General features: G+C 38.0%; 2 protein-coding genes across 2 annotated transcripts; both read right to left on the bottom strand.

Annotated features, from left to right (window-relative positions):
* Positions 1–401: 401 nt before the first annotated feature.
* Positions 402–1,803, bottom strand: LOC126666650 (uncharacterized). Its single transcript, XM_050359484.2, has 2 exons — positions 964–1,803; positions 402–875 (listed from the first exon to the last, which is right to left on the bottom strand). Exons 1-2 carry the CDS (start codon positions 1,510–1,512, stop codon positions 639–641), a joined length of 786 nt encoding a protein of 261 aa, XP_050215441.1. The 5' UTR covers positions 1,513–1,803; the 3' UTR covers positions 402–638.
* Positions 1,804–6,183: 4,380 nt separating this feature from the next.
* Positions 6,184–9,660, bottom strand: LOC126668171 (uncharacterized). Its single transcript, XM_050361383.1, has 3 exons — positions 9,451–9,660; positions 8,272–9,387; positions 6,184–7,668 (listed from the first exon to the last, which is right to left on the bottom strand). Exons 1-3 carry the CDS (start codon positions 9,658–9,660, stop codon positions 6,184–6,186), a joined length of 2,811 nt encoding a protein of 936 aa, XP_050217340.1.
* Between the last annotated feature and the right edge of the window lie 2,206 nt (positions 9,661–11,866).

Here is an 11,866-nt window from a genome sequence, read left to right as displayed (position 1 = left end):
TGTTTTAAAATATTTAATAAATTGATAAAACATGATACGAGTGATTCGGAAAATGAATTTGAATCGCCATATTTTAAATTGTCATGTTTATATATGGCTTTTGATTATGAAGGAGTAGCGACAAGTGATCATATTTGCCTAAACATTTCTAACCATTCAAGAAATTTGTGGTGGTTGAAGTCAGTCAATGTAGCTAGGGTAAATGACTTTGCAACTTAGAACCCTAAGTTTGGGTAATCAAAGCTGCATTAAAAACTATAAAATTCTTGGAATACCATGTTCTTTTTATGGGACTGAAAATCACAAGCCATACAAAACTCTATAAATTAACAATGCATAGCCATATGTTACACTAAATTAAATTAGATTATTCTTTAATCAACATATAAAAAAAATCTAGCTTAGCCATTAAACAGAGACTAAATATTTAGAAATGCAGTATTACACAAATAAACACTCTCATTTACACACACAAAATAGAGTATTAAAAAAGGTTTAAATTAGCCTAAAAAGGTTAAATAGTAAATAAAATAATAAAATAATCTAAAAATCGCAAAAGAAAAAGGTATGGTCATAAAATGTAGTCCAGTTCCAGTAGATAAAAAGAAGAAAAAGTATAGTCAGTAACAGATTGAAAATCAACGGCTGTGATGGTCTCTGCCCAGCCTGCAAATCTCGAGCATAGCTGCAGACGCGGTTTCTCTGCTTGTTACCATTTTGCTTTGTAGTCTCTTTAATGAGTCAATAATAGCCGTTGATCTTGACTCTCTTTGACCATCATGATCATCATCGTTTATTTTCTGTTGCTTTAATGGCCTCAACGGTTCTGATGAATTCCCTTCGTCATTTCTCAACGATGAACATCCGATTTCATCCTGCATTAATTTAATTCCAAAATTAATTCCAAAATCTTGCAGATTTAATTTATTTAAAACAATAAAATCAAGAGAAATTATAACATACATCAGAATCTAGATAATCTCTATGTTTCCGCACGCGTGTCACCGATCTACTCGAATTCTCATCTTCTTCTTCCTCGCTGCTCGACGAAGAAGCCACCGGCGGTGATGGCGATGTCACCGTCCACGGCACAACCTGATTCTCTCCGTCCTCTTCCTCCTGCTCCTCATCATCATCTTCATCATCGCCGTCGTCATCATCCTCGTCGTCGTCGTCGTCGAGATCGTCCTGGCTGTCAAAATCGTCGACATCACCGACATCGTGTTCATTTCCGGCGAGACTCTCTTGTTTCTCATCATTTTCTTCTTGTCCGGCGTTTTTATTATGCAAAGAGAAGCAAGAATCGCAGACGGAAACAGTCGGGCCGAGTTTCGAACCGGAAGCCTTCCATGGAGTCGGAGATTGACAAACTTGACAGAGAAGATTTCTACAATGTTTCGCCACAAGAAAATTAGCACAGTGAACTTTCTCATCGCACGACCAGCATAAACTAGCTTGGTCCGATTCACAATACATTCTGGCCACACCGCCGCATAGCTCACACCCTTTCATTTTCTTGAATTCCGATCTTTAATTTTCTTGAAATTATAGGGTTTCTTGATTTTTGATTTCTTGAAATTGTAAGGTTTCTTGATTTTTTTGTTGTTTGTTTGTTTATAAGGGTAAAGAGGGAGGTGCAAGTTGCAGGGATTTATGGAAACAACCCTAATTATGCGCAATTATTTACGTGATATTTTTTTTATGCTTATATGAGTGGTGCTGTGGTGGCTGGTGAGTTTTTGAAGGTTGATGAGAAGGGTAGTTTGGGGATTTTATTTGATTAATAAAGAAAATAAATGGGAAAAATCTTGAGCGGCTGGCTGCTCATGCTTGTTTGAAACAAGTCTAAATTTGTGTATTCTTTGGTAGTAATGTTAATGACCACATGTAATTATTTTATTCTAAATAAATATCTGCCACTTGCTCTACTTTGTCTCCATCATTTATGCCTATACACTTGTAATTGATGGAGTAATTGTTACTTCATCAGTTGATAATAATTTAAATAAATATATCAAACATATATTTCTTTGTTTAGTTAAAACAGTTCATGAAATTATACGTTGTGAAAGTTTTTTAACCAAACTTGGAAGTGTGCAAAATCCGAACTGAAAATAATCGATTCGGTTTTAAAATTATGATTTTTTCTTACATTTTGGTTCAGTTTGATTTTAAATTTTAAAAAATCAAAAAATCAAAAAACCAATATATTTAAATTTATTGATTTTTAAAAAAAATTATTATATTTTTTAAAAAATGATATTACTTTCTTTCATATTTAAGTGCTACAATGTATAAGTGTTACTGGCGTTTTGCGTTTGTAACAACAAGCGTGTGAAATGCGGGCGTGCCAGGAAGCGGATTCCAAAATGTAACTTAACTTCTTAAACGAGCGATTGGGGTTTGGTTAACCTTATAACAAGTACTCCAATCAAGTAATGCTAAAACAAAGAAATTCAACTGTAAATATGTTTACTAATTGAATAAAATGAAAATACAAGTGTTTGAGTAGAAATTGCAAAAGTTCAATCGTAAAGTTCTTTACTGATTGAAGAAAATTGAGAATGCTAAGTGCTGAGTGTTTTTGCCTTTGGGCTGGTTTTTGTTGGATTTGATCGGGGGTTGCAAATTGGCTGCTCTTCTCTTATTTATAGCTTCATCATTTGAAAACTGCTGCTTCATGTACCAACTGCACACGTTCTTCCCCACCTTCAGGAACTGCCAATCGTGTCTTTACTTCTGTTGCACGTGCTTTTTAACTTCTTTTCTTCTGGAATGGACTTCTTGGGCTTATGGGCCATTTAAATTAATATTTAATGGCCATCTCAAATTTGGGCTTAATCTTCTGCAACTGGGCTTGGACTTTTTGAATTAGCTTCGGGAGTAGTCAACCTCTAGAAATCAACCTTTAGAAGCCAACCTTTAGAAATCAACTTCTGACAACATTAGTCAACCTCTAGAAATCAACCTTTACAAGCCAACCTTTAGAAATTAACTTCTGACAACATTAGTCAACCTCTAGAAATCAACCTTTAGAAACCAACCTTTAGAAATCAACTTCTGAAGTCAACATTAGTCAACCTCTAGAATTAATTTAAGTCAATCATTTATCTTTTGAAAAGAATAGGGGTTTTATGGCCTTTAAGCCATATTTTTAATTTTGGTGCAAACAATGCCCCCTATATAATTGGCTTTTGAGGGATAAAGCCATTTATATATATTTCTTTTAGCCAAAATTAATTTAACATTCCATCATGATGAGTCTAAAATTTAAAAATTTTGAAAATTCACAGCATGTAATTTTAGCCGTTAAAATTTCAAAAATTTCAATTTCTCTAAGAACTTCAAAGGAATATACAAACTTTTCATGATATATTTAATTTTTTTTTTTTTTTTTTATTCTGGGCCTCCAAAAAGCCCAAGTGGTTTAGTAAATCTTGGAACAACAAAATTCGAACAAGTCTACCAACCACCAAACATTTACCAAGAATTGTTGCAAAAAGTGACCACCGGCCATCCACCACCACAGCAGTAATCTCTCCAACTCCCGGCAAAGCCAGCTGCTTATCCTCTCAAAACAGCGGCATCTTCTTTTGTCTCTACGCCGGCGGTAGCAGCTGCAACTCTTCTCCGTGGCGGCAACAACAGCAGATCCTCTCCTCCATGGCGGCAGCAGCTGAGTTACCAAAAACCAGCGGCTTCCTTCCAAAGTTCAGCAACTGCCGACGTACCCGGCGACCCAGCAACGGTGCGCGTTTCCTCCAGCAGCTCACCATCGCCCAGCTCCTCTTCTCCTCCGTGGGTCACTGGCCGTTTCTCTGTGCCCAGCTGCTCAGCCCCGCAGCGCCAAGTTCCAGCTCGTGGCCGCCCAGTTTGCTTCCAGCCGCTCGCTTCAACTCCTCAACGCCGGCCAACGAGTCCAGCGGTTCACCTAGCTCCAACGCAGCAGCTTTCTAAAGCTTCTCGGAGGCATCTCTTTGTGGTAGCAGTAACAACACCTCCGACAGTAACCAATTCCGGCAATTTCAACTTCAAAGAAACCATAAACAACAAGGGGATTTCCCTATATTCAACGAGCAGACGATTTTTGAACAAACCGTGTTTGAATTGGTACATATCTTCTCCTTTTGTTGATTGTCAAAAGTAAAATATGAAGTAGATATATCCTATTCAATTTTCAGGAACTCTGAACATGTGTCTTGTTGTGAATAGAAATGCTAGACATCCATGTGTTTTGCCAATATCTTGTATAAACTCGAATTTATGAAGTGTGCCGAAGTGAAATACCAATTTCAGAGTCTTTGAAAAATTGAAATTTGGTTCAAATTTCTGAATTGGTTCCTTTATATCGGCAACATCAAATTTGCAACAAGTTAAATTTATTTAACTTTGCGGCTAACAAGCTAATTTTTAATTTTAGCCGTAAAATTTCAATCCGACTCAACAAAATATAACAACCGAAAGTGATATTTGGCTTTTCAATTGTTTCTATTATTACATTATGTGTTTGAGTGGTTTGGATATAAAACATTTAGTGTATTGGCATAAATCTTTTAAATGAATCATTATGTGCAATTTTACTCAAACGGTTGAAATTTGATAATATCCTTAGAGATCCTGTAAGATATTTTGAATCATGTATCTCTATCAAATCGGCTATTTTTCTTAAGCCGTTTTTTAAAATGCAGGTACTCTTAATAATGACATAGCATATTCAGGCCATATTTGTGTTTTAAGCCTAAACTTACCATTTCCATTTGAGCAACAGTAAAGATATAAATTGGCTATGCAGTTGGTTTATACATTTGCATGTATCACAATTGAAAATTCCAACTGCACTATTTTTAACCAATCTAACTTTTAAAATTTATGCACATAATTAACTACATGAAATGATTTGAACTTACAGGATGAAGAGAATTACATTGTCAGCTCCATAGATCCTGCTATTTTATATCCAGCTTTTGCATGTCGCCATCCAAGAGAAATATCATAACATGAATTTATAAGCCGTTTGTCCGGAGTTTGTGAAAGTGAAGTCGTTTGCCGATAAGAATGAGATAAGTTGAAGTGTAGCATCTATATTCAAATTTTTCTCCGTCTCACTTGTCGCACACTGCTCAGAACTCCTCCACCAACTTTGATACTATTTAGCAGTATTTGTATTTCGAACTAGTCAAGTAGTTGATAGTTGTAATAATTTAGTACCTTCAAAAGTTGTTGGATGGTGTTCCTTCTATTTATCTCAGAGGATATTTTTCTCACACGGCCTTTTGGCCATTACCTGCTTGTTGTGACACGTACACTTGCACATAATCACTTGTACATGCATTGCATTACAGAGACGCCATTCAGGTACTTTCTAAACTTCAAATGTCTTGGTGTGAAGATGGCTCTCCAGCCATTTGTTTGCTTGTTGTGTTCCACACCAAGATTCACTTACAGGTACAGCCATGCATTGCATTTTCACTATGTGTTTATGTTCCTGGTATGAAGATGGCTTTTGCCATATACTTGTGTAGTGATGTGATGTCCATACCAGGACTTGTTTCACAAACAAATCACATATGTCACTTACAGCCATGCATTGCATTACAGGGCCGTTTTTGTTTGTTGTTGAATGTTGTTGAATTTTCTTTTTATCCCTTTAGCTTAGTTAGCCAAAGTTTAAGAAGTCTTAGTAGAATAGAGACCTTATAACCATAGTAGTAGTTTGACTTTCCACCTTTGACAGTCAACTCTTGACATCAACTTCTAGAGGATTAACTGACCAGTCAACATCAACTTTTAGAAATCAACTCCTAGAACAAACTTCTAGAATTAATTTTTAGGAGTCCACTTTTAGAAGTCAGCTTCTAGAACTTCTAGGAATCAACTTTTAGGAGTCGACTTCTAGAACCAACTTCTGGAATTAATTTTCTATAGTCGATTAATTATAGCCTCACCAATTTAGCTAAAGTAGCCAAATTTAGAATTTTAATTATCAAAAATGGCTAAAAGCCATTACATTACATCTTGTGCCAAAATCCATAAGTTAATGAAAAAGTACAGGTTTAGCCAAAATAGCCAAACTACTAAAAATCTGATAATACACTCGGCTAAAAAGCCACAATGTTCCGACTCATGTACTGATATTGCTAAAACAAGTTACATAATCTGCAGTACATGTATGGCTAAAAGCCATTAAGTCATTTCTAAGTTGTATTTCTCCCAGATGGTGGGAGTGTATTTCTTCAAGTACTTTCCATTAATAAATTTTCTATGAGGCTCACCCTCTAAACTTGATAGCCAGTACGCATTCCCCTTCATCACCTTGTGGACTAAGAATGGCCCTTCCCAATTAGTAGACCATTTCCCATATTCTCTATCTTTAGTACCAGGGGGTAAGATCAACTTCCATACTAGCTCATCTTCTTGAAATGTCTTAGGTCTAACTTTCTTGTTGTAGCTTCTGGAGACTTTTTTCTTCTGTATTATCATATTGTTTAGAGCCTGAAGTCTTCCTTCTTCTAGATTTTCTAACTCCATCATCATGGTCTCATTGTAATCTTCTGGAGTCAAATGATTCTGCTTAGCTACTCTCAATGACCTCACCACCACCTCCATGGGTAACACTGCATCATGACCATAGGTTAGCATAAATGGACTTACTCCTGTAGCATTTCGCCTAGAGGTGCGATATGCCCAGAGTGCTTCTGATAAAATCCGATGCCAATCCTTTGGATTTTCTTCCAACATTTTTTGAACTATGTTGATGATGATTTTATTAGAAGATTCAGCTTGGCCATTGGCCTGAGCATAATAAGGTGTAGAGGTCAATAATTTTATTCCATAATCAGTGGCAAATTCTTGCATCTCCTTACCAGTGAACATTGTGCCCTGGTCAGTAGTTACCGATTGTGGAATTCCAAATTGATGAATAATTTCCTCTTTAATAAATTTAATAACATCTTTTTGCTCTGTCTTTACCAATGGCTTAGCGACTACCCATTTGGTAAAGTAATCAGTAGCTACAATTATGAAACTGTGATTTTTAGAAGATGGAGGATATATTTTACCTATCAAATCTATGGCCCAACCTCTGAATGGCCATGGTTTGATGACAGACTTCAACTCAGCAGCTGGAAGTCTTTGTATGTTTCCATACCTTTGGCATGATTGACAACCCTTTGCAAAAGTCATGCAATCTTTTAGGATTGATGGCCAGAAGTAACCATGTCTTCGGATCAGCCATCTCATTTTCACTCCGGATTGATGTGCTCCACAAACTCCTTCATGAGTTTGTTTCATGACCTCTAGTGCCTCTGTAGTTCCAAGGCATCTTAGCAATAGGTTGTCGAATCCTCTTCTGTATAAAACATCCTCTATGAGCACGTAGTTAACAGCTCTCACTCTTACTTTATACATCATCTTCTTGCTAGGATTCTCCAGGTACTTTTTAATATCTCTCCTCCAATCCTGTACTAAGTTATCATCAATATTGAAAATATCTAGTTGTACTCCTCTTTTAAAAATTGAAGGGTGAGTTTTTCTTTGTACCATTACTAGTCGGTGGGTTAACTCCTCCGACAGACGTAGGCCAGATGCTAGCTGTGATAATTCATCGGCCTCCCAATTTTCCTCTCTAGGAACATGTACTAATTCAACCTCTTCAAAACTCTCTATTAACTGTATAGCAATAGCATAATAAGAAGTTAAAGAGTAACTCATGCATTTATATTCGCCAGACACTTGTCTAATAACCAATTGAGAATCTCCAATTATTTTGACCTTTTTAGCACCTAGATCTAGGAGGATTTCTAATCCAATAATCAAAGCCTCATACTCAGATTGATTATTTGTACATTCAAAGTCAAGATTAAAAGACAAGGAGGTCTTAGCTCCAGAAGGTGATACTATTATGATTCCAGCACCCGCAGACCTATCTGTACTAGACCCATCAAATTTAAGCATCCAAGGTCTATGTTCATTCATAAAAACCGGTAAGTCAAATTTACTTTCATCTCCTAGGTTTATACATGGATGGTCGGCTAGGAAATCTGCTAGAGCCTGACCTTTGACTGACTTCTGGGGATGATAAATCAAAAGAAAGTCTGCCAAACTTAATAACCACTTTCCAATATTTCCTGATAAAACAGGTTTGTTTAGCATATATTTCATCAAGTCGGTTTGAGACACCACATAGACTCTATTACTAAGCAGATAGTGTCTTAACTTAGTGCAGGCAAAAAACAAAGCCAGACACAATTTCATGATAGGAGTGTATCTGACCTCTGTAGATGTCATCGAACGGCTCAAATAATAAATAGCCTGTTCATGTCCATCTTGGTTGCTCTGGGCTAGCAGACACCCAATTGAACCTTCGGCTGCTGAAATGTACAACCTCAGAGGTATACCCTTTTTGGGAGGCATCAATACAGGAGGCTTCATTAGATAATCTTTAATTTCATCAAAAGCCTCTTGATGGATGGTTTCCCATCTGAAGACATCCTCCTTTTTTAATTTCAACAGTTCTGAGAACACTTTTGTTTTTCCTGCAAGATTAGATATAAATCTCCTTAAGTAATTAACCTGCCCAAGAAACCTCTGAAGTTCTGTTTTATTTCTAGGCGGTTTAGCTTCTCGAATAGCTTTGGTTTTGTTTTGGTCCACTTCAATGCCTCTTTCATGGACCAAAAACCCCAAAAAATTTCCAGCTTTTACACCAAAGGCGCATTTCAAAGGATTGAGTTTTAAACAGTGAACTCTCATCCTCCTAAATGCTTCCTCTAGATTTTTCAAATGATCTTTCATTAGTTTTGATTTTACAACAACATCATCAATATAAACCTCCATAGTTTTACCTAAGAGGTCGTGGAAGATGGCATTCATAGCCCTCTGATATGTTGCACCAGCATTACGTAAACCAAACGGCATGACCACCCATTCAAATGTCCCAATAGATCCTAGACATCTAAATGCCGTTTTGGAGATGTCTTCTTTAGCCACCATAATCTGGTTATATCCAGCAAAACAATCCATAAAAGACAAAAGAGAATGATTAGCTGTAGCATCAATAAGAGTGTCAGCAATTGGCATAGCATAAATATCTTTAGGAGTTGCTTCATTTAAGTCCCTAAAGTCTATGCATATTCTAAGTTTTCCATTCTTTTTAACCACTGGAACAACATTTGCTAACCAATTACTATATTTAGCAGGCCTAATAAAGCCTGCTTTACACAATTTTTCAATTTCCTCTTTTACCTTTAATTCAACTTCTTTTGACACTCTTCTTGGAGGTTGGCGGTATGGCTGAAACTCGGGCTTAATAGGTAGCCGATGTTCTACCAATGTCCTGCTTAACCCCGGCATATCAGAATATTGCCATGCAAAGCAATCTTTGTATTCCTGCAAGAGTACAGTTAATTTTATTTTTAAACCAACCTCTAGGTTTTTACTAACAAAAGTTACCTGAGGTTCCTCAGAGGTTCCAAGATTCACTTCTTCTAACTCCTCTCTAACATGGATGGCTTCATCATCTATCCAAGGAGGTGCTTGTTCTAGCTCCTCCAAGCCAATCTCATGATCTTCAGTAACTTCTTCTTCTTCATAAACCACTTCAGCATCTAGAACCTCTGCCAAGTTGTTTTCCTCCATAATTCCTTCCATAATGTACTGCATACGTTCTTTTAAGATAGCAGATGCAGCTGCTGCAAACTCACTAGAGGTGAGCTTAATCATTAATTTCTTCAATGGTGATGGAGGAACACGGCTTGTTATATGGAATAATAGCCGTTGATCCAAGTATCTCAGTCGCTTTTCTTTTGACCTCTTCATGCACATTCAGAGCTTTGTCGGATTTCTCTTTCTTCTGCCCTTTTTTACTTTTCCCAGTAAATTGGATGGGGCCAACACATGAGTCATAATAACGGGCCTCTACCATGTTGGTGGCAGTGGTAAATGGCTTTGTGTCTGCCCATACCACCTCCACCTCATTTCCCTTCCAAAAGAGCAGAAACTGGTGTAAGGATGAAGGAACGCACCAATTGGCATGAATCCAATCTCGTCCCAAAAGAGCTTGGTAGCTGGCTGATGAATTTACAACAAAGAACGCTGATAGGGAAGTTTTGCTCCCTACAGTTACCTCTACTGGGAGAACACCAATAGTTTTTGTGAGCTCTCCAGTAAAGGCAGACACACTAACCTCTGTAGAGATGAGATCTTCTGTAGTTTTTCCTAGAGGTTATCAATCAAGACTCTGGAAGTTGGTCTGCCATTGAAGTGAGCCTTTATGTACAAAGGCTTAATATGTTTGGTCATTGCCTCTGCAGGTTTGTCAAAAATCACCCTCTTTGGTCCACCATTTGCAGCTTCTTGTATGGTGACCTGGCTGCGACACTCATCTTTTGGAGGTTTGGATACCTCCTCTCTCTGAATTTCTTCTACTTCCTCAGAGTTGTCAGGACCTTTGAAATCACTTGGAAGAATCAAGGAGAAAGCATTACAAGTGAGGGGAATCTCAATTTCACCCACTCTGATGGATCTCTTCTTATCACCTTCTGTGTCTGATTCTGAGTCGCCATTCTCTAGAGACCTCCTCTGAAATTTGCCGCTTTCCTTAACGGGTGGAGTATCATCAGTATCCTCTTTCAAGAGGTCGTTTAGTCTCATGCCCTCCTTTAGGATTTCCTCATCGACGAGATCATCCAACTCCATGTCGTCTTCTAGGAGATCATCTAAGTTCATGCCATCTCCTGCAAATTCTCCTTCAAGAAAAGCTTCCAACTCCATGTCCGAAATTTCCTTCTTCGAAGGCACGTGGGAAGTTTTATTTTTCACTTCCACTGCCTCTGAAGATTTTTGGCTTCCAGATTGCTCTTTCTCAATTAAGATCTTCTTTGACCCCTTTTCCTCAACAACTTTTCTAGGATCTTCCAAGTGCCTGGACTGCCACTCGTTTCTTGCAGCAGCCCTCAACCTCTGGCGCCTCCTCTTCTGAGTTCTTGTTAGTGGAGGCGGAAACTTCTTGTGATAATTGGTATGCCACCTTGGACTAGGAGAGACCAATGGTGGTACCACGAATCTTTGTTCTTTTCTTCGGTTTTCAAAGGTAGAAGGAACCTCTGACTGTTTTTCTTTAAGTACCAAAGGAGCTTTTGGCTTTTCCTCCCTAGGTGCCAAAGGAGCTTTTGGCTGTTCCTCCCTCTTCCACACGAAGGATCGCCTCTCCGGGAAGACATGCCTTTCCGGCCTCCTTTGATAGTAAGAGGCCCTGTTTTGTTTTTTCAAAAGAGGGCGGTTAGTAGAAACAAAATTATTAGAGTTTCTAGATACCTGCCTTCTTTCTCCTCTGTAATCCCGCTTTACCTCTGCTCTCCTTTCCCGTTCGAATTGCTCTCCTCTGACTCTTTGGTCATTTTGCTCCCTGATTCTGAGCTTTCTTTTTATATCTAATAACAACCTCAAGTCAAGTTCCGAGAGATCACTGGCATTCACAGACGCCACAGCCGGAAAAGGATCTTCATCTATTACCAGTGCCTCCTTTTTTTCTGGGAATTTTAAAACTCCCTTGGCAATCCTATCCTGTATAATATTTTTGAACCCCCAACATGAATTGGTTGAGTGGTTCCAGGAGTTGTGGAACTTGCAATACTCTCTGCCTTTCAATTCATCTTTTGAAGGCATTTTATGATCCGGAGGCAAAGTAATGAACTTCTCCTTCAACAGAAAATCAAAAATTTCTTCTGTTTTTGAAACCTCAAAAGTATACAGAGGTTGGGCATTGGAATTCTGTTTCTTCCACCCATCAGGTGCTTTTTTGATCAACATAGGGCAGGTACATGAACCGGTGGCCGTGAGGTCGGCTACCGCGGTTTCATATGCTCCC

This window comes from Mercurialis annua, linkage group LG2 (genome assembly GCF_937616625.2).
Source record: "Mercurialis annua linkage group LG2, ddMerAnnu1.2, whole genome shotgun sequence".
NCBI lineage: Eukaryota > Viridiplantae > Streptophyta > Magnoliopsida > Malpighiales > Euphorbiaceae > Mercurialis > Mercurialis annua.
This window is presented reverse-complemented; position numbering and strand designations above follow the sequence as displayed.

What these genes read in the sequence shown, in the direction of transcription:
- LOC126666650 (XM_050359484.2), bottom strand. Translation starts at nt 1,512, where the DNA reads ATGAAAGGGTGTGAGCTATGCGGCGGTGTGGCCAGAATGTATTGTGAA. An exon ending in GAGATTATCTAGATTCTGAT is followed by an intron (nt 876 to 963) that starts GTATGTTATAAT and finishes AAATTAATGCAG; the next exon opens with GATGAAATCGGATGTTCATC.
- LOC126668171 (XM_050361383.1), bottom strand. Translation starts at nt 9,660, where the DNA reads ATGCAGTACATTATGGAAGGAATTATGGAGGAAAACAACTTGGCAGAG. An exon ending in GAACCTCTGAGGAACCTCAG is followed by an intron (nt 9,388 to 9,450) that starts GTAACTTTTGTT and finishes GTACTCTTGCAG; the next exon opens with GAATACAAAGATTGCTTTGC. An exon ending in GTTCGATGACATCTACAGAG is followed by an intron (nt 7,669 to 8,271) that starts GTCAGATACACT and finishes ATTGCTATACAG; the next exon opens with TTAATAGAGAGTTTTGAAGA.